General features: G+C 39.1%; 2 protein-coding genes across 5 annotated transcripts in view; both read right to left on the reverse strand.

Moving 5' to 3' along the window:
* LOC113257933 (C-type lectin domain family 4 member A-like) overlaps positions 1 to 23,141 on the reverse strand; it is a 44,079-nt gene that overhangs the window by 19,228 nt on the left and 1,710 nt on the right. The window contains exons 1-3 of one of the 2 annotated variants that reach the window (XM_026502520.4): positions 7,658 to 22,570; positions 5,178 to 5,294; positions 3,674 to 3,775 (exon numbers count right to left, since the gene is read on the reverse strand). In XM_026502520.4, coding sequence (XP_026358305.1) covers positions 3,674 to 3,775; positions 5,178 to 5,294; positions 7,658 to 7,739 — 301 coding nt within the window. In that variant the 5' untranslated portion in view covers positions 7,740 to 22,570. Of the gene's footprint in view, positions 1 to 3,673; positions 3,776 to 5,177; positions 5,295 to 7,657; positions 22,571 to 23,141 lie in introns of those variants that run through there. The other variant, XM_044385250.3, reaches the window with a different exon arrangement.
* NECAP1 (NECAP endocytosis associated 1) overlaps positions 5,207 to 23,141 on the reverse strand; it is a 35,095-nt gene continuing 17,160 nt past the window's right edge. For all 3 annotated transcript variants that reach the window (XR_008955945.1, XR_008955943.1, XR_006409857.2), the window contains exon 10: positions 5,207 to 5,294. The gene's annotated coding sequence lies outside the window, so the exon portion shown is untranslated. The remainder of the gene's footprint in view (positions 5,295 to 23,141) is intronic.

Raw genomic sequence — 23,141 nt, forward strand, 5'->3', positions numbered from 1 at the left:
AAGTGAAATAAGTCATACAGAGAAAGACAAATACCATATAATTTCACTTTGTGGAATCTAAAAAAACAAAACAAATGAACAAACCAAAAACCAAAAAATAAACAGACTCTTAAATACAGAGAATAAGCTGATGGTTGCCAGATGGGAAGTTGGTGGGGGGGATGGGTGAAATAAATGAAGGGGATTAAGAAGTACAAACTTCCCCTTATTATCTTTTTTTCTTTTTTGGAGAGGGGGAGGGGCAGAGGAACGGGGAGAGAGAGAATCTTCAGCAGGCTCCACACCCAGCACTGAGCCCAACGCAAGGCTCAATCTCACAACCCTGAAATCACAACCTGAGTGGAAATCCAAAGTTGGACACTTAACCAACTGAGCCACCCAGGTGCCCCCAAACTTCCACTTATAAAATAGATAAGTCATAAGTCATGGAGATGAAAAGTACAGCACAGTGAATATAGTCAATAGTATTAATAACAGGGGCGCCTGGGTGGCTCAGCCATTAAGTGTCTGCCTTCGGCTCAGGTCATGATCCCAGAGTCCTGGGATCGAGCCCCGCATAGAGCTCCTTGCTCAACAGGAAGCCTGCTTCTCCCTTTCACACTCCCCTCACTTGTGTTCCCTCTCTCACTGTCTCTGAATCTTTAAAAATAAAAATAATAATAATAATAATAATAATAATATTAATAACAGTGTATGGTGATAGTGACTATAATCACCAAAGTGAACATTAACATACAGAATTGTCAAATCAATACGTTGTACACCTGAAACTAATATACTATTGTATGTTAATTATATACTTCAATAAAAAAATTATATGATAAAATCAAATAATCTAGAGTAAAAAGACTACCAACTGTAATTCCAATGATAAGACATCTGGAAAAGGCCAAACTATATAGGCAGTAAAAATTTCAGTGGTTACCAAGAGTCTGAAAAGGAGAGTGGAGCACAGGAGATTTTTATGTAAAAATACATAACTTTATGCATTTGTCAAAATCCACATAACTTTACATATTTATTGAATGCAAATTTTATTTAATTTTATTTTTTTATTTTGATTTTTTTTAATTTTATTTATTTATTCACGAGAGACAGAAAGAGAGAGGCAGAGGCAGAGGCAGAGGGAGAAGTAGGCTACCCACAAAGTAGGGAGCCTGATATGGGACTCGATCCCAGGACCCTCGGATCATGACCTGAGCCAAAAGCAGATGCTTAACCAACTGAGCCACCCACGCAAATTTTAAAAATTTAGGAGGTCAGGGGGTCCATGAAAGAATGAAGACTGTGACAAGAGAATCTAACTGTATTACAAGTGTTGGAAACAACCACACTAGGGGTGGGTAGGATGACCTCAATAACTTTGGCAATGGAATCGATAAGAGTAAAGTCAAAAGAAACTGCACATAAGCACTGTATTCTAGTTGATGAAGTTGTTTCCCATGGAGGTTTGAGTTTACAACTCTGATACTGCTACATGTGTTAACTGGAATTGAATAATTATGTAAATGTACTGAGCAGATGATGGCAACCAGATTTCTCTCTGCTGGAGTGGTCATTAAAGATATCAAGGGGCTAGAATGATGCAATGTAATCGATGAAAGTTTTAGACATCAGTAAAAACTGATGTGTACCTTATTATAGATATACATAATTACATATACAAATATTTATCAATATATGTACAAACATAGGTTAGTATGCACATACACATTCCCTTGTCCTGTGAACTGAGAGGGCCTAAAAGAAATAACACCTCAGCAGCAATGAGCATACCTAGTATCCAAATCTTGGTTTCTAATACCATTCTTTAATAACAGCAGCCATGGCTCCACAGAGAAATAGGGGATTCTAAGACTGAGACAGGAAATATACAATATAAGCCCAGAGAATATTACAGTTCCAGAAAGTAAGGAAGTGCTCAAAAACAAAGCATAGCAACACATTGATGGGAGCAAGTCAAAGGACCACAGGAACCAACTGAAAGAACTCCCAGTGGCAAAGGTAGAACAATTTGAGCAACAAAATAAATATAGTATTGGACTGCAACCCGAAGTATAAGATAAATATCCATGAGTACCTACTGATATAGACAATTAAATAAATTAATAACTAGGATAGGAGAAACAAATATCACATACACAAGAATTTCCAAAAAATTACATAGAAACTTGTTTTGAACTGAAGTGTGTTCCCCAAAAATTATGTGTTGAGGTTATAATCCTCAATGTGACTACAGTTGTAGACTTTAAGGAAGTAATAAACGTTAAATGAGGTTATAAAAAAAAAAGTAGGGCCTTAATCCAATAGGACTTGGGTTCTTTTTTTTTAAGATTTTATTTATTTATTTGACAGGGAGAGAGAGAGAGAGCACAAGCAGAGGAAGCAGCAAGTGGAGGGACAGGGAGAAGCAGACTCCCTACAGAGCAGGCAGCCCGATGCAGGGCTTGATCCCAGGACCCCAGGATCATAACCTGACCTGAAGGCAGATGCTTAACCAACTGAGCCACCCAGGCACCCCAAGATTTGTGTTCTTATAAGAAGAGGAAGAGACACCAGAAAGCTCTCTCTCCCTCCCCATTCACACACAGAATTGGCTATGTGAGGACACAGCAAAAAGGTGGCCGTCTACAAGCCAAGAAGAAAGGCCTCACCAGAAACCAACTCTTGTGTCATCTGGGACTTCTGGCCTCCATTACTATGAGAAAATAAGTTGTTGTTTAGACTACCCAGTCTGTGATATTTTGCTAAGGCAGCCAAGTAGGCTAATATGGTACCATATTTGGTACCAGACTAATTTGGTACCAAAGTGGGGTGTAACAAATTCTTAAAAATGTGAAAGTGGCTTCAAACCAGAAGATGGGTAGAGGCTAAAAGAGTTTTAAGGTGCGTGCTAGTAAAAGCCTAGGTTGCCTTGAAAGGGCTGCTGGTAGAAATATGGATGTTAAAGGTAATTCTGGTGAGGACTCAGAAAGAAAAGAGAGCTGTAGAGAAAGCTCCTATCATCTCAAAGACCATACATATCCTATAATAAACAGAATGTTGGTAGAAATATGAACATTAAAGATGCTTCTGGTAAGGTCTCAGATGGAAACGAGAAGTATGTTATTGGAAACTGGAGGAAAGGCAATTCTTGTTACAAAATAGCAAAGAATTTGGTGAATTGTGTTTTAATGTTGGGTGAAAGATAGAACTGTAAGTGACAGCCTTGGATATTTAGCAGAGAAGATTTCTAAGCCAAGTGTTAGAGCTGTGGCCTGATTTCTCTTTACTGCTGATAGTAAAATGCAGGAGGAAAGAGATAAATTGAAGAAAGTGTTAAACAAAAAGGAACCAGAATTTGAAGATCTGGAAAATTCTCAGCCTATACATACTATAAAAACAGAGAAAGTGTATTTTGGAGAGAAGAGCAAGGATGTGGCTGGACAATCATTCCATAAAGAGATTACCCAGGGATTTAAACAGCCAGTTCCACAATAAAGACTATTTCTTTGTACAGACAAAGATATGCATGTAAGAATTTTAGGTCTTATGTACTGCTACACTTAAAGCTTAAATGACCATGAGACTCAACTTCCTAGTATGATCTACCTGTGAATCTTTTTGGAAATACTGACTTGGTATCTTTATACAATATAGTCAACCACTGAATTATAGGCACATTAATTCTTACCTTCCATAGTCAAATTTTCTTTCATACATTCCAATTCTGTGTGAGTGAGTTCTTTTATAGTCTTTTTTTCTTTAAGAAGCTGAGAATATTTTTGAAAAAAAACTGGGGGAAAAAAAAAAGGCCATTCATTTTCCTGGTAGTGTTTGACTTTTTATTGTTACTTTCTTAGATTCTATTTTATAGCAACAAAATCTACAAACACCCAATTGTTTGACAACGATCCTGACCACAGAAAAGATTTCTCATCACCCCACATTCAATGTAATCCTTATTCTACTGATTCTGAAACCATAGATTTCTCCAGCTGAAAGATCAGTAGTTGAAAGAGGACATGATGGTTCCATTAGAATGACTGCAAAGGGGTTTATCCATATTTTCCTTCCATACCAAATGCAAAGGCTAAGCCTTGGAGGTGGGAGGAGAGGGAAAACAAACACTTCTATCTGAGGATGTACACAGCATAGGTCTTTGTGGCGGAAATGAGCTAATTCTGAGGAGTTCTGGGTTACCAAGAGAGTAAGAATTTTTTTTAATCCAGCATTAATCAGGAGGAGTGGGCATTATTTTCTTCATCTTCTTTCCTTTATCTACTCTCAACTGGCTCTTATTCCTCAGCACACCAATATACTCAAGTATCTCACAACTTAAAAATAACTTACCTCTCCCTCTAGAAGATGAATTTTCTCTTTCTTTCCTCCTTATCTCCCATTTGGTCCTTGACCCACCACGTTTCACTATTTCGTATGCCTTTTTTTTTTTTATTATGTTAGTCACTATACAGTACATCATTAGTTCTTGATACAGGGTTCCATGGTTCATTGTTTGCGTATAACACCCAGTGATCCATGCAACACAAGACCTCCTTAATACCCATCACCGGGCTAGCCCATCCCCTCATCCCCCTCCCCTCTAAAACCCTGTTTGTTTCCTGGAGTCCGTAGTCTCTCAAGGTTTGTGTCCCCCTGTTCTTATGCCTTTTAAAAATCTGATAAATTCTTAAAGCCAAAGATATGAGGAAATCCACTCACTTGCCAAATTGGCTTTTAGATCTTACAGTCTTGGGCAGGACAGACATAAGTAAGGTGAAATTTCAATGGGTAACTCTTCCTAGAATGTTTCTTCCCATCTCCTTTTGTCTACCTGCTCATCTCAAAACATGTGTCTGTGCAAAACCCCTCGGCCTTATAAACACCAATAGGCAAATATAGCTTTGTCCTCACACAACTGTCTAGGGTACAAATGGTGCCCAACAGATGTCCCTCTACACATGTACACACATATATTTTTCAGTGTCTCTAGAGTGGATTCCATTATTTTTATAAACTGAGTTCAAATAAATAACAAAATTCCTAACAGATTCCCATTAATTGTGTCCCCCCTCCATCCCCAAAGAAGCCTTCTTTTCCAGATTTCTGGATATACCCATTATTAAATGTCAGTATCTAATGGATGTCATCTCTTTATATAAGGCAGACATTCCTCATAGATTCAAATGGATACTTACTGATAAAAGCGGTAAAAAATGAGATTGTCAATAGCAGCAGAAGTACCAGGAATAAGGAAAGAAGTAACTTGGGAAAACTGGGGTTACTTTTGTGTGGGTTGGTCTTCTTTTTGGGAGCTGAAGGAGAAATCAAATGAGTTCATCAGTAATAAATTCTGACTTTTACTTCCTTTCTCCTTCTCTTCCTCTTTCCCTTTTCTTGGATGACACAGTATTGCCAACCATATGACATCTTAAATAATAGGAAAATAGGAAAAAAATACTAATGTTCCTTATAGGAACTTCAGAAAATATATAAAAGCACAGTATTCATTGAGGACAACTGTTGTTAATGTTTTGGTATATATCCTTCCAATAATTTTTAAAGTGTATATACATACATACATACATACACATTTTCCCACATGATCGACATACCATATATACTGGTTTCTGACCCACTATCATACACTATACCACGAACATTTTCCATACAACCATATTTTCTTCTTTAACACTACTGTGGTGGCACAGTATTTCATTATATATGTAAATAATCTTCCAGATTGTTCCCAACTTTAACTACTTTAAATAATGCCATAGCACATAAATCTTTATTATAGTCATTCCCTCATCACATTCTTAAAATACGGTCAGACCTTTTTAGTCACTATTTCATGGTAAAGAATTATTTTCTCGATGGCTAGTATCAAAAAGACAAGAAATAAGTGTTGGTAAGGACTTGAAGAAAAGGGAACCCTCATGCACCGTTACTGGGAATGTAAACTGGTGCAGCTGCTGTGGAAACCAGTACAGAGGTTCCTCAAAAAATTAAAAATAGAAATATCATATGATCTATTAACTTCACTACTGGATATTTATCCAAAGAAAACAAAGACACTAGGTCAAAAAGATATATGCACCCCTTTGTTCACTGCAGCATTATTTATAGTAGCTAAGATAGGAAGTAACCTAAGTGTCCATCCATCCATGCATGGATAAAGAAAATGTGATATTTATATACAATAGAATATTATTCCACCATAAATAAAGAAGAAACTCTTGCCACTTGTGATAACACGATGAGCCTTGAGGACATTATGCTAAGTGAAGTAAGTCAGAGAAAACAAATACCATCTGATTTCACTGATCTGTGGAATCCAAAAAACTAAACAAAGCAAAACTCACAGATACAGAGAACAACAGATTGGTCGTTGCCAGAGGTGGGGGTGAAGGGGATTAAGAGGTACAAACTTCCAGCTATAAAATAAAGAAGTTGTGGTTGTTATGTATAGCATGTTAACTATAGTTAATGCTATAGATTATTACAGTAGTATCAACTATTAAATATTATTACATACTTGAAAGTTGCTAAGAGATTAAACCTTAAAAGGTCTCATCACAAGAAAAAAATTGTGTCACTATTTATGGTGATGAGTGTTAACTAGACTTACTGTGGTGATCATTTCACAAATATATGCAAAAATCAAATCATTACACTGTACACCTGAAACTAACACAGTAGTCCCCTCCCTTACCCACAGTTTCCCTTTACACGATTTCAGTTACCTGTGGTCAACTGTGGTCTGGAGGCAGATGATCCTAACACTAGGTAGGTCACAATGCCTATGTCATTCACCTCACACCATCTCATCACATAATAATTTTATTGCCTCACATTATCACAAACAAAAGAAAGGTGAATATAGCTCAATATTTCGAGAGACCATATTCACATAACTTTTATTATAGTATATCGTTATAATTGTTCTGTTTTATTATTAGTTATTGCTGTTAATCTCTTACTGTGCCTAATTTAAATTAAACTTTTATCAAAGGTATCTATGTACAGGAAAAAAACACAGTATATGGGTTTAGTACTATCCACTATTCGGGCATTCACTGGGGATCTTGGACCATATTTCTCACAGATAAGGGGGACTTACTATATAATGTTATTTGTCGATCATGCCTCCATAAAAAAATAAAACGAATTGTTTTCTCAAAGTTACGAGGTATTGACAAGTGGGGTATGCAATAGATTTTCTGAATGCAGGGCAATTTCCCTTGTAATGTGAGAGACCCTCTGTCTTTCATCCGCAATGGTCTTTGTTTCCACGTTAGTTCAGTACTAACAAATACACCCACAACACTCTCCACTCAAACTCTTCCCCTCTAACCGAGCCTGCTAATTCAACAGCCCCTGCATGTGGGCTGATGGTGCATCTCACTCAGCCTTAGAGATCACAGGAGAACAACTTCTCAGCATAATTAGCACTCTCCTTAGCTCAGGACTGTAGTGGATTTGTCACACCTCAATTTTGTTAGAGTATAACTGTACTTAATGTGTACCTTCAGGCAACTTAATCTACGGAGAATCTGATGTGTCCCAACTGTGGCCAGAGAATCAGCAACTAACATTACCTAGGCTTCATTTATAGTATTCTCTCTTCATCCTTCATCTCATCACAAACTCTGACCACCAGAAAAATGCTTCTTACCTGCAGGAGGCCATGACTTGGTGCCTGAGGACTTGGATTCATCTTTGAAACTCAATTCAGCGTAAGTGGTCTCTGAAGTCATATTAAGAAATCTGCTCTGTTCAAAAAATCCTTTTCACTTCTTCCTTAAAACATCTTAAAATGAAACCCGAACATGGTTGCAACTTGTCATACTTCCTATCACGAACAGTAGCCCCAGATAGGCAAACAACCCTAAGAGGAATCTCATGAAAATGAAAAACCTCAGAGAGAGGCCCAATCCCCAGGACCAACACAGTAAGAAACATAGCATTTAAACATATGTCAGCAAATGTACTAAAAGAAGGAACTTAGGAACTCAAAGGGTAGATTTAAAAAAAAAGGGGGGGGTGTAAAAAAACAGAAACTAAGCAATTTGAGAAATCTTTTCTGAGACTTGTATTATCTGAACTCACCAGCAAGAACGAAATTCAAGTATTAGTGTACATCTATATTTACGTAAACATAATTATTTCTACACCAGCCTGGGCATATACTCATTCATACTGTATTGTCCTCACCATTTGTAGCTGATCAGGCAACTATTTGGGACCACGTTCTGAGAGGGTCATTGTCAAAGAACTCCCACGTTAGCCTCTCCACTTTCAAGAGTCAGTATCTTCTAAAGGAGTCGGGAAGTCAGAGCTTAGATCATATGTCTTCTGAAGCCGCTCCCCAGTGCTGTTTTTCCCTGTTCTTAACTAACTCCCTCATGGATCTCCATTCATATTGCTACAGTCACTTCCAGCAGCTCCTGAAAGCAGCTCTCTCTGCTGGATGTTAATGGAGCGGGCCAGCCTTTATACCACCCGTCTCTATCCCTTCAATCCCCGTAACAACGCAGCAAGACAAGACAGGTCAATGTGACTATTTTTTACCAAGTTCGGATAATTTAATAGGATCACAAATTATGAGATAACTCAGTGACAAATATTTGACTTTTTCTAAAGGACAAGAGGAAAACACTCCAAAAATTTAATCTTTCATACAGAATCTTCCCAGACAATGCTCTTAGCTCACACCCTAGATTCAGCTCTCCCAAAATGATCCTCCTTCTTTTAATCTCCTCCACCAAATTCCTCCATCGCCTGCATAACACACACACGCTTACCTCATTTATTTCTATATCAAGGTACACTGAAAACCATGTGTTTTGGGGCGCCTGGGTGGCGCAGTCGTTAAGCGTCTGCCTTTGGCTCAGGGCGTGATCCCAGCATTCTGGGATCGAGCCCCACATCAGGCTCCTCCGCTAGGAGCCTGCTTCTTCCTCTCCCACTCCCCCTGCTTGTGTTCCCTCTCTCACTGGCTGTCTCTGTCAAATAAGTAAATAAAATCTTTAAAAAAAAAAAAAAACATGTGTTTATACTAATAACCTCCAATTCCAATCCAACACCAAAGAGTTCATTCTAGTTTTCTCCCTTCCACATTTCTTTTTTTTTTTTTTTTTAAGATTTTATTTACTTAACAGAGAGAGACAGCCAGCGAGAGAGGGTACACAAGCAGGGCGAGTGGGAGAGAAAGAAGCAGGCCCCCAGCAGAGGAGGGAGCCCGATGCAGGGCTCAATCCCAGTAAACCTGGGATCAGACCCTGAGCCGAAGGCAGACACTTAACGACTGAGTCACCCAGGCACCCCTCCCTTCCACATTTCTAACTTCCTTCTGTTACAGTAAGAAACTTGCTTCTGTTGTCTTTAACTTTTTTTTTTAGTAATCCCCTGAATTTAGTCAATCTTCTATCTTTGTTATTCCCTGACGAAGATGCTCTTCTCTCCCTGATTGGGCTCTCACTTCCCAAGCCAGGCCACCATTATTGTTGGAGACTTTATCCTGCTTGGGTGTTCTTGCACAGAGCCAGCCAAACCCCATGGACATTATCTTGCTCAGGTGTGACACCCTATGCTAGGCCACCCTCCGCTGAAAACCCCTCCTTACTCTGCCTCGACTCTGATTGCTGATGCTGGCTCCCTAAGCCTCACCTGGAATCCATCCTTATCCCACTTCTAAAACCCTACACAAGATCTCCCTGATGCGTGGACGCTCTCCTTACCCTTCCTGGGCTTGGAGACCCACCCTGGGCTACTCTCCCACGTGGACAGCTTCCTTACCCTCTTCAGGCTCTAAAACCCACACCAGGTCTACCCTCTGATGGACACTTTCCTCACTCTGCCTGGACCATGAAACCCCACGCCAGGTCCCCCACCGCCCAGCAAGGATCATCCTGCTTAAGCTCCCTGCACCTGGCTACCCCACCACATAGATGTCCTCTTCACCTTGCAGACACTAGCACCGCAGACCAGGCTGCTTCTGATACCCTCCCTACACCAGGCTATTGCCATGTGGGGACTCTCTCCCCAGTATGCACAGTCTGGCTCCCCATGCCGGAAATACTTTCCCACGCCTGCAGAGATGTTCTCCTGACTCTTTTGGACTCCAACACCACTCCCGAGCCAACCTCCTGAATATCACCCTTCTCACCCTGCCTGAGTTCTAACAACCTGCACCAGACTACTGTTGCTCTCCCATCCCACCCTACAACAGACACCTACCTTGTTCTGCTCTACCTAAGATTTCATTTAGGACTGAACTGTTTGGTAAGGAAAAGAAAAGGAGTATGAAAAAAGGTAAGAGGGGGAAGTGCTGATTCTTGCAAATTTTCTAGCAAATAACTACTAGACCTAACAAGTACTTGCACACTTGCATGTGTGCACGCATACACCCTCCTCCCAAGAATAATCATTGATTATCAGAGCCTTAACAATCTAACTTTGTAAAGAAAAGACAAAATATGTTCCTAAAGTTATCTCTCTTTCCCTGGAATAAATTATATTATAACTGGATTACACTATATCACAAACAACCCCAAAATCTGAGTGGCTTACAACAACAAATATTTATGTCTCACTCACATTGCATGTGAGCTTATGGTCTATATAAGTTTGATTGTAACTCTGCTTGGCTCTTCTCTTAGTATTTTCTCATTCTGGAATCTAGGTTCCTAGAGCAGCTCCTCATAAGCTGAAACATGTAGAAACATTCCAATCTTCTATTCAGATAAGGTGTATATTACATCCACTGTGATCCCATTGGCCAATGGACGTCACCTGGACTTGACATGAATAGGGCAGGGAAGTACACTCTATCTACAGGGAGACATGTCAAGGGCAGCAAAATACCACAGACAATGTTGCTTAAATAACAATCTATTTTTCAGTTCTAGCAGCTGGGAAGTCTAAGACCAAGGTGCCAGCAGATTTAATATCTGGTGAGAAACCCCCTCCTAATTCATAGATGGCTATCTTCTCACTACATCCTCACATGGCAGAAGTGGTGAGGGAGCTCCCTGGGGTCCCTTTTATAAGGACACTAATCCCACTCATGAGAGTTCTACCCTCATGACCTATCACCTCCAAAAGGCCCCAGCTCCTAATACCATCACATCAGGGATTAGGATTTCAACATACGAATTTTCAGGAGACACATTCAGTCTATAGCACTCTTTAAATAATTTAACCAAGGGATCCCTAGAGCAGTGATCTCTAAAATGAGGCACAATACCCCAGGGCACAGAAATAAAATACTAGAACATCTATTAATAGGTATTTAAAATGTTGAGTAAAATAAGCTTTATTACTATCAAATGGGCTCAGTGTTGATTGCATGTCATGTGCGGTACAGATCTATCATGAGGAGAGTGGAGGTTCCACAACTCTTAAGCTGATGGTGTACCTTCACTTGTTCATTCACTCTCTGTATGTTGCATTGTATTGTAGTTTAAATATCTGTGTAATTAAGAATGTGGCTGGCCTTTGTACCCAGTTCCTGGGAGGTATCCTCTAAATCCTTAGAATTTCCTGAGTAATATGAATGTGGGCCCTGACAGTTTATGCTAATGAAGTCACTCTTAGTGAGCCCCTCGTTTGTGCTAACAAGATAATTCAAGATAGGGACTGACCAAGCCAGAAAGACCAACCATGGGATTAGAGGGCTGGGGCTTTGAGCCATGAGATACCAGCCCAGACAGGGGAGGGATGGAGACTGAGTTCAGCCTTGTGGCAAATGACTCAATCAAGCATGCCTATGTAACAAACTCCAATAAAAACTCTGAGCGCCAAAGCTCAGGTGAGCTCCTCTGGCTGGAAATCTATGCGTATTGTCATACATTAATGTGCCGTCCACAGGGGCAACGAAAGCTTCCTGTCTGGGACCCTCTCGGATCTCGCCCTATGAATCTCTCCCTTTGGATAGCTCTGATTTTGTATCCTTTTGCTGTAACGAAACTAAAAGTATGGCTGGCACTTTTTTGAGTCCAGTGAGTTGTTCTAGCAAATTATCAAACCTGAGGGAGTCATGGGAACCCCCAAATTTGTAGGAAGTTGATCAGAAGTAAGAGAAGCCCTTGGGGCACCTGGGTGCTCAGTCGTTAAGCGTCTGCCTTCAGCTCAGGGCGTGATCCCGGCGTTATGGGATCAAGCCCCACATCGGGCTCCTCCGCTTGGAGCCTGCTTCTTCCTCTCCCACTCCCCTTGCTTGTGCTCCCTCTCTCACTGGCTGTCTCTCTCTGTCAAATAAATAAATAAAATCTTTAAAAAAAAAAAAAAAGAAAAGAAGAGAAGCCCTGAAAACCCCCAAACTTGTGGCTGATATCTGAAATGAGGGCAGTCTTGTTGAGGACCGTGACCTTAATCTGTGAAGTCTGGCCTAACTCCAGGCACTTGGTATCATAAATCATTACAATAGCTCAAAATGGTTAGTTTCATAAGATATTAAATATCTGTGATTTTTTAACAAGATGGGAAGTGACCATCTTGTTCACTTTGGCAAATTACTTAGAAGAATAGGGAAACTTACTTAATTATTGCTATGCTTAAAAAACGAAAAAAAGACAAGTGTTCTAATTTTGCTCACTTTTTCAGTGCTATGAAAAGCTTCCAGTGCTACGCTTTAGCAGATGTTAAGGCACATGAGTGTGTGCATACACACACAATTAACCTGTGCTTTCAAGGTAAAGGTGATTTTTAACAGTAAGTGAGAAGACAACTATAAAAGAAACTGTTATGGAAAGAGCAGTTGGAAAACTGATGATCAGAAAAAAATACTTCCATCATGTTGTGATTTTCCTTTTGCCAAAAATTATATAAGGACATGGCTTATCCATCTTCCTTTTTGAATTCTTCAAAATGGATGGTTTTAGTGGGTTTTGAACTCATTTATTAAGGAGTTTAAAATATAACACTCATAAATTTGTAAGAACAACTAGATTAGTATCATGAAAGAAGATATTTACTAGGTGGTTTTAACAAAAAAGATTTATAGAGAGAATTGAAAAGTGAGAATCATACTTGTTAAGTACAGCTAATGATACTCTTCCCATTTTAGCCCTATGTCATTATGAGGTATGTTGTACAACTGATAGCTATTAAAAGCAAGAACTGAAGTAAACCAAACGTTAACTAATCAGATACTCTGTTCTCCTAGTAAGTAACATTAAATTTAAAATTGTCTTAAAATGTTATTTACTTTGCCTTTATCACATCCTTTTTATTATAATATATATAATAGACTTATTTGTGAGAATATCAGTTATCTGTGTGACCAACCATCTTAACTCTTAGTAGCATAACAGTACAACCATTAATTTAGCTCAAATTCCTGAGTTTGGCAAATTGGGCTGGACTCAACTGGATAGGTCTGGTTTGAGTCAGGTCCAGCTGATCTCAGCTCAGCCTGTTCATGTATCTATGGTCAGATACCAGATTGACAGGGACTTATCTAAGATGGCCCCAAATGAGACAGTGTATATCTGCTCCATGTGGTCTCTCATCATCCAGTAGACTAAGCAGGGTTCCAAGAGCAGCAAGAGAGCAAGTCCAATGCACACATATGTTTCAAACCCCTGCTTGCATCACATTATGTAGTCTTTCATTGACCAAAGCATTTCATGGTCAAGCCCAGAGTCAGTGCACATGCTACAAGACAAATACTACGAGAAGGTGTGGACAAATTAGGGTTATTGCTACAGTCAGTCTCTCTCAGAGGGCTGAATAAATCTGGATCACAAGATGGAGGACCCATTCTCGTCGGGATTCCTCCTGCTTTGATGCTCACGTAGTGCTCTAGCTGAGACAGGGATGGTGATAGGGCCTGAGACCCATACCATCCTTTGCTGCAGGACAGCAAAGAAAGAGACTCAGAAATACCCCTTGATACATGGTACTAAGGACACTGAGATGGTCAAAAAGAGGTGTCAGTGGGCTGGTCTGTGAGACACCTCAGTTAAATGCGAAGAAATACACCAAAAAGGGGTGAGATGCAATCAGTGCATGGAGACTAGAGGGCCCTGTCTGAGGAGCCATCATAACCTGGAGCTGGGGCAAAGACAGAGCACACAAAAGGCACACAATTCATTTACCACCACTTTTGAAAAAATGGAAGCCCACAAAGTACGGCAGGCAAACAACAAAGCATCAACAGCTCTACGTACGACCAGCAACTGATAGGCCCTGAAATTGGCTAGCCTAGATAATCGATTATTGGAGAAAGCACTGGTGTTCACTGAAAAGAACTAAGAAAACCTGAACTGACATATTTTTCTTCTTCTGATCCCACCTTTAAAAAATAGGATAAGTTAATATCAGTTTTTGGAAAAATAAAATTGTTGGTTTCCTATTGCAGGTTTACGAGGCTTCCATCAAATCTACACAAAGAATAGTAATCAAGACTCCTAAGGCTTCTAAACATAATTCGTAGGATACCATAGCCATATAACAGCAATCCTTGGACTGGTACCAGTCTATGAATTTCTTAGTACCAATCACTCTATAAAGACCATCTTCGCCCTTGCCCTTCCTGGTAATGTTACTGTTTATTTACTTACTGCTATGACTCAACCTGGGTTTCCTCCCCTTAAAAGCAACCAGCCCTGCTATTAGTCATCAGTAGTGCGAAAGGATTACAACAATGGTTAACACATTTGAGTTTACTATGCACTGTGACGAATATATTGCTTTCATCACCTCAATATTCAAAATAATCCTGAAAAGTATGTATTGTTACTCCCCATTTGACCAATGAGAAAACTGAGAATTTGAGAAGTTAATTGGCCAAGGCCACAGAGCCAATAAAATTAGACTTTTAACTTCAATCCAACCTGCCGAGTTCCTAAATGTGTTTGTATTCTAAAAGGTTATCTGTTAAAGAGTGATCTACCCAAGCAGATACTAGATAACTATCATTCAAAGAGATGTTCTGGATGTTTTCTGCAAAACCATCATTAAATCTCTTTTGAATCTAAGATTCTGATTTCTTGGAACCTGTAAGAATTAAGGATTTCGATTAAAAAAAGAGGGAGTTTTATGTGGTGGCTGGTGAGAAGTAGAAAAAAACCTGTGTCTCCATAATGACTACTGGGTGTTACATGCAACTGATGAATCACTAAACTCTACCTCTGAAACTAAAAATAATAATAATAATAATAATAAATTAATTTAAAAATTAAAATTAAAAAATTTTTTAAAAGAAATGTGTCTCCGGGGGCACCTGGGTGGCTTACACAGTAAAGCATCTGCCTTCGGCTCAGGTCATGATCCCAGGGTCATGACAGAGAGCCTGCTTCTCCTTTTCCCTCTGCCTGGCACTCCCCCTGCTTGTGCTCTCTCTCTCTGTCAAATAAATAAATAAACCTATCTTTAAAGGAAGAAGAAAAGAAAAAAGAAAAGAAAAGAAAAAAAGAAAAGCAGCCTCCAGTCCACCTATTGCTGAATGTTATTTTTACAAAAGTTCCATGGCAACTAAATATAAGTTGTGGCAACCTATCAATGGTTCAGACACTTCTCCTGTCAAAAAGATACCTCAGAATCAGCCCTTTAGAGTTTCCCCTACTGAATAATTCCAGGCTGACCTTAAACCACCAAGTGTGAAGCATACTCTTGGCAAAAAGCAGCTAACTTGGCAGTAACTTCCATACTGTAGACTGAATTTACCATCGCATACTTGTTTCTTACTAAATTTAAAGACCTTTTTTTTTAAGATTTATTTATTTATTTATTTTAGAGAGAGAAAGTGCATGAGTGGAAGGGGCAGAGGGAGAGAGAATCTCAAGCTGACTCCAAACTGAGCATGGAGCCTGACACACGGCTCAATCCCACGACCCTGAGATCATGACCTGAGCTGAAACCATGAGTCGGGTGCTTAACCAACCACGCCACCCAACCGCCCCTAAATTTAAAGGCTTTTAAAGACCTGTCCAAACAATATATTTTTTTTAGACATCGTATTTCCTTAGCAAATGCTGACAAAATAAAAATCTGATTAAGTTCACGAAGTTATGTCTAAGCTTCCGAGCATAGATTAATAAGTCACCTTTATCTGTACTCTTTTTTTCAAGCTTTGAGATAAAATTGACATATAACATTGTGTCAGTTTAAGGTGTACAGTGTGATAATTTGATATATGAATATACTGTGGAATTACTACAATAGAGTTAGGAAATACTTTCATGACCTCATATAATTACCATTTCTTTCTTTTAGTGAGAACACTTATAATCTACTCTCTTAGCAAATTTCAATTATATAATACGGTATTTAACAATACTAGATTATACTCACAAGGCTGTACATTAGATCTTCAGAACTTGTTAATCTTAGAGCTGGAAGTGTGCACCCTTTGACCAACATTTCCCTATTTCCCTTGGCTCCCAGTCCTCAGCAACCACGATCCCACTCTATGAATTCAGCTTCTTCAGATTCCACATATAATTGAGATCATACAGTATCTGTCATTTTTTCCAGGTTTACTGAGATAGCGACATATAAAATATGTAAGTGTGAGGTGTACAAAGTGATGATTTGATACACATATATACTGCAAAGTGAGCACTACAGTAGGGTTAGTTAACACATCCATCCCTTCACATGACTAATCTACACTCTCAACAAGGTTTAAGTATATAATACGGTATTGTTATTTGACACATAAGCAAAGGCGACAAAAGCAAAAATAAACAAGTGGGGCTATATCACACTAAAAAGCTTTGGTATAGCAAAGCACAGACCACCCATCAGTAATACCTCTCCCTGGGCTTTAGATTAAAAAGAAAAACCACTAGGAAAGTACAAGGTGAATCTGGAAAATCTTGTTCCATCAGATATAAAGGAATCAGATAATTATTTTTCAACATCGCCAAAATGGTGACATACGAGATCCTAGTCTCGGTCTCCCCTCAAAGATCAATAATTAGACAGCTATCCATGAACAAAAACGGCTCTGGAGAGCTCTGAGTCTATTTCAGAAACTTTACCAATACAGGAGAAGAAAAAACCAGAGAATAAGCACACAGGAAGAGAAGAACGAGCTGTATTTTGCCTGTATTTTCCCACCACACCCCACCCCTTCACCCAAGGCAACACTGCTCAGCACCAAGAGGGTTCTTCCCAGCTAGAAAGAGTTCCCCTTACCAGAAAAGGAAAAATGGGGTGAGTGATCAGCTTCCCTAGCCTTTCAGAGCACTTCAAGGTCTCACTTCAGTTTCATCCCACCCAGACTGGCAGAGTTGAGATGCACAGAGACAGCTAGGAACAAGGAAAAACAGCAGAGGCAACCAAAAGCAGCTACACGAGTCACAGGTCACGTCACATGTCATAGTTCAGTGACACGCTCTGCAGACAAACCCAGCAGATTTTGCCACTGCAGAAACTAGGGACCGCAGCAGACTCCCTGCCAATTTCACCAGCTTTTGCCTCACAGGTATTCACATTTGCTAACATCAGCCCCCCGAGTCCCTCCCCACTCCCTCTAACACCTCTGCATACACGCACCCTGCCACCCTTGCCAGAGCCCGTGAACCACACCAGCAACCAACCAAGGCCTCTGCAGCTGTTCAATACAAGATGCTAGCATAGACCCCAGAAGATTACCCTAAATATCATGTGTACACATAAGTCTAGCTTCTCCAGCTATGTACTTGCACACCACCAATCTGATGCCCATCACTGACCACCACTATGGTACACACACCTGGAGAAGAAGACCATACAACTAGAGAATACACCAACGCCCAGAGCCCCTGTAGCTGCCAGTGAGCCTAAAGCTGGCTCCAGCCCTTGCTGCCTCCTCTGGCACCAACTACTACCATGTGTCTGCAGCCGGCACCCAACACTAAACAGACACTTGCAGCTGGTCCCCACAGCCAAGTGTGTGCACACCACGAGCTCCAGCCACCACCACTGCCTCCCCTGGTCCCTAGCTGCTGGACCTGGAGGCACCACTGAGGACTCCAAGAGCCCCTGCAGCCTCTGTAGACCCCCTGCAGTGCTTGCCAAAAACAACTGTCAGTGCTGTAGACCCCAACGGTCTGAGCCAAAGGCCCATCATGCCCCACCCCATATATGGTGCAACTATATATCCCAGCAGTTAGCAACCTGCACCACTAGAACTGGGGTCACAGCATGCTCCAGCATGGGCCCACCCACAGGTAAAAGCCTTCCCTTATGTAAATTAGGCCAAAAGAGGGACTGTTTCTTCAAATATTCAGAAAACCATACTAGGCTACAGGAATAATGAAGAATCGGGGAAACATGCAGAGAAATACAGTAAACTTCTAGAAACTAACCCCAAAGAAATGGGAGATCCAGGAAATACCTGACAAAGAACTCAAAATAATTGTTCTAAAGATGCTCAGAGAGCTGTAAGAAAACAGAGAGAAACAATTTAATGATAGGGATAAACAATACAAGAAAATATGAGAAGTTCAACAGACAGCATAAGAAATATAAACAACTGGGCTCCCTACTCAGTGGGGAGCCTGCCTCTCTCTCTGCCTCTCACCCTGCTCATGCTCTCTCTCTCAAATAAAAATCTTTAAAAAAAAAAAGAAAAGAAAACAAACAGACATTTTATAGCTGAAGAGCACAATGACTGAAGAATTCAACAGGAATCTTCAACACAGACTGAACCAAGAAGAACCAGTGATCTAAGACAGACGGACGGAAATTACCGTTAGAGAGCAAAAGGAAAAAAAAAAAGAATGAAAAAGAAGACAAAAGTCTGTAAGACTTATGAAAAACCATTAAGACAAACAATCCACACATCATTAGAGTCCCAGAAGGATAAAAGAGGGAAAAGGGGACAGAAAGCTATTTAAAGAAATGATGGCTAAAAATACTCCAAACCTGGAAAGAGATTTGGACAGTCAAATTCATGCTGGAAGAGAATACCACAAAAATCTCAATCCAAAACGATCTTCTCCAAAGAAGAACAAAGCTGGAGGTATCACAATTCTAGATTTCAAGACTTGCTACAAAACTGTAGTTATCAAACAGTACAGTACTAGCACAAAAAAAGACACATAGACCGATGAAACAGAAAAGAGAACCCAGAAATAAACTCACACTTATACAGTCAATTAACTTACAACAAAGGAAGGAAGAATACAATGGGAAAAAGACCATCTCTTCAACAAGTGGTATTGAGAAAACTGGACAACTACATACAAAAGAATGGAACTACACCAGTTTCTTACACCATACACAAAAATAAACTCAAAATGGATTAAAGACTTAATTGTGAGACCTAAAACCATAAAATTCCCAGAAAAAGAACACAGGCATCTCCTCAGGCAAGGAAAACAAAAGCAGAAATAAATTATTGGGACTACACCAAAATGAGAAACTTTTGCACAGTGAAAGAAACAATCAGCAAAACGAAAATGCAACCTACTAAACAGGAGAGTATATCTGCATGTGACATATCCAATAAGGGGTTAATATCCAAAATATATAGGGGCGCCTGGGTGGCGCGATCGTTAAGCGTCTGCCTTCGGCTCAGGGCGTGATCCCAGAGTCCTGGGATCAAGCCCTACATCAGGCTCTTCCACTGGGAGCCTGCTTCTTCCTCTCCCACTCCCCTTGCTTGTGTTCCCTCTCTCGCTGGCTGTTTCTCCCTCTGTGTCAAATAAATAAAATCTTTAAAATATATATATATATCCAAACTATATAAAGAACTTATACAACTCAACACCCAAAAAAACCAAATAATCCTACTAAAAATGGGCAGAGGACCCGAACATTTTCTAACAACATACAGATGGCCAAAAGACACGTGAAAAAATGCTCAAGATCATTAATCATCAGGGAAATGCAAATCAAAACCACAATGAGAGATCGCCTCACACTTGTCAAAATGGTTAAAATCAAAAAAACAAGAAATAACAAGTGTTGGCAAGGATATGGAGAAAAAGGAACTCTCATGCACCATTGGTGGGGATGCAAATTGGTGCAGCTACTATGGAAAACAGTATGGAGGTTTCTCAAAAAATTAAAAATAGGAATATCATATGACCCAGTAACTGGGATGCAAATTGGTGCACCTACTATGGAAAACAGTATGGAGATTCCACAAAAAATTAAAAATAGAAATATGATCCAGTAATTCCACCATTGGATAGTTACCTAAAGAAAACAAGAACACTAATTCAAAAAGATATAGGCACCCCTTATGTTTATCGCAGCATTATTTACAACAGCCAAGAAATGGAAGCAACCCAAATGTCCATCAATAGATAAATGGATAAAAAAGATGTGGTGCATATATACAATGGGATATTACACAGCCATAAAAAGAATGAGACCTTGCCATCTGCAACATGGATGGTCCTAGAGGGTATAATGCTAAGTGAAATAAGTCAGACAGAGAAAGACAAATACCATATGATTTCATTCACATGTGGAATTTAAGAAAGAAAACAAGAGACAAAAAAACAGACTCTTAAATACAGAGAACAAACTGGTGGTTGCCAGAGGGGAGGTGGGTGGGAGGATGAGTGAAATAGATAAAGGGGATTAAAAGGTACAAACTTCAGGGTACCTGGGTGGCTCAGTAAGTTAAGCATCCAACTCTTGATTTCAGCTCAGGTCACGATCTTGGGGTCATGGGATCAAGCCTTCCATCGGGCTCCATGCTGAGTATGGAGCCTGCTTAAGATTCTCTCTCTCTCTCTCTCTCTCTCTCTCTCAGGGGCGCCTGGGTGGCACAGCGGTTAAGAGTCTGCCTTCGGCTCAGGGTGTGATCCCGGCATTATGGGATCGAGCCCCACATCAGGCTCTTCCGCTATGAGCCTGCTTCTTTCTCTCCCACTCCCCCTGCTTGTGTTCCCTCTCTTGCTGGCTGTCTGTATCTCTGTCGAATAAATAAATAAAATCTTTAAAAAAAAAAAAAAAGATTCTCTCTCTCCCCCATTCTCTCTGTCCCTACCCACCTCATGCTCTCTAAAAAATAAAAATAAAAAACAAAAAATAAAAAAGGTACAAACTTCCAGTTACAAAACAAGTAAGTCACAGAACATTCCCTCCAACAAAAGCAGAATACACATTCTTCTCAAGTGCAAACATAACATTTTCCAGAATAGATCATATGTTAGATCAAAAACCAAATCATAGGAAATTTAAGACTGAAATCATACCAAGTATCTTCTCCAACCGCAATAGTATGAAACTAGAAATCAGTAATAGAAGGAAAGCTAGAAAATTCACAAATATATGAAGATTAACACATTCCTGAACAACCAATATGTCAAAGAAATCAAAGGGGAAAAAATTTAAAACAAACAAAAATAAAAACACAACATACCAAAACCTATGCAAGGCTACAAAAGTAATTCTAAAAGGTAAGTTTATAGTGATATATCCATACATTAAGAAAGATCTCAAATTAATAACCTCACTTTACACCTCAAGGAACTGGAAAAAGAAAAACAAAGCCCAAAGTTAGTGCAAGGCATGAAATAACAAAGATCAGAGTGAAAATAAAACAGAGACCAGAAAAACAATAGAAAAGATCAACAAAACTAACAGCTGGTGTTTTGAAAAGATAAAATTAACAAGCCTTTAATAAGACTAAGAAAAAGAGAGAAGACTCAAATAAGTAAAATCAAAAATGAAAGAGGAGACATTACATCTGGTACTACAGAAATACAAAGGATAGTAAGAGACTACAATGAACAATTATATGCCAATAAGTTGGATGACCTAGAAAAATGAAAACATTCCTAGGAACATACAGCCTATGAAGACTGAATCAGTAAGTAATAGAAAATCTGAACAGCTCAAGAACTAGTACAGATTTTTAATCAGAAATCCAAAACATGCCAACCAGGAAAAGCCCAGAGCCAGATGATTTTATGGAGAATTCTACCAAACATGTAAAAAAAAAAAAATTAACACCAATCCTTCTCAAACTCTTTCAAAAAATTCAAGAGGAGGAAATACTCCCAAACTCATTTTACAAGGCTAACATTACCTTGATACCAAAGCCAGGTAAGGATACAACAAGCAAAGAAAACTACAGGCCAATATTCCTGATGAATACAGATATAAAAATTCTCAACAGAATATTACCAAACCAAATTCAACAGCACATTAAAAGCATCTTACACCATGATCAGGTGGGATTCATCCCTGGGATGCAAAAATAGTTCAATGTATGTAAATCATGAACTGTGATATACCATCTTAATAAAATGAAAGACAAAAAAAATTACATGATCATCTCAATAGATACAGAAAAAGCATTTGACAAAATACAACATCCTTTCATTATAAAAACTCTCAACAAATTGGTTACAGAAGAAATATACCTCAGCATGATAAAGGCCATATATGACAAGCCCACAGATAACGTATCACTATAGTGCAAAGTTGAAAGCTTTTCCTCTAAGATCAGGAACAAGAAAAGGAATCCCACTCACCATTCCTATTAAACATAGTCCTGGAAGTCCAAGCTAAAGCAATCAGGCAAGAAAAAGAAATAAATGTCATCCAAATCAAAAAGGAAAAAGTAAAATTGTCTCTGATGATCTGATCTTATATATAAAAAATCCTAAAGACTCCACCAAAAAAAAAAAAAAAACCTGTTAGAACTAATAAACCAATTCAATAAAGTTGCAGGTTACAAAATAAACATACAAAAATCAGTTGTACTATATACTAACAATGAAACAACTGAAAAAGTAATAAAATGATCCCATTCACAATAGCATCAAAAACAACAAAATACTTTAGGAATAAATTCAACCAAGAAGGCGAAATTTCTATATATCAAACGCTCCAACTTTGACAAAAGAAACTGAAAACAAAAAAATGGAAAGATATCCTGTGTTCATCAACTGAAAGAATAAATATTGTTAAAATGTCCATATTACCAAAGCTATCTATGGATTCAATGCAATCTCTATCAAAATTCCAATAGCATCTTTCACAGAAATAGAAAAAACAACTCTAAAATTTGTATGGCATAAAAATAGACATATACACCAATGGAACATAATAGAGAGCCCAGAAATAAACCCATGAATTTATACGACCACAGTGCCGAGAACACTCAATGAGAAGAGGACAGTAACTTCAACAAATAGTGTTCAGAAAACTGGATTACCACATACAGAAAAATGAAATTGGACCCCTATCTTACAGCA

Source organism: Ursus arctos, unplaced genomic scaffold (genome assembly GCF_023065955.2).
Source record: "Ursus arctos isolate Adak ecotype North America unplaced genomic scaffold, UrsArc2.0 scaffold_26, whole genome shotgun sequence".
Classification (NCBI taxonomy): domain Eukaryota; kingdom Metazoa; phylum Chordata; class Mammalia; order Carnivora; family Ursidae; genus Ursus; species Ursus arctos.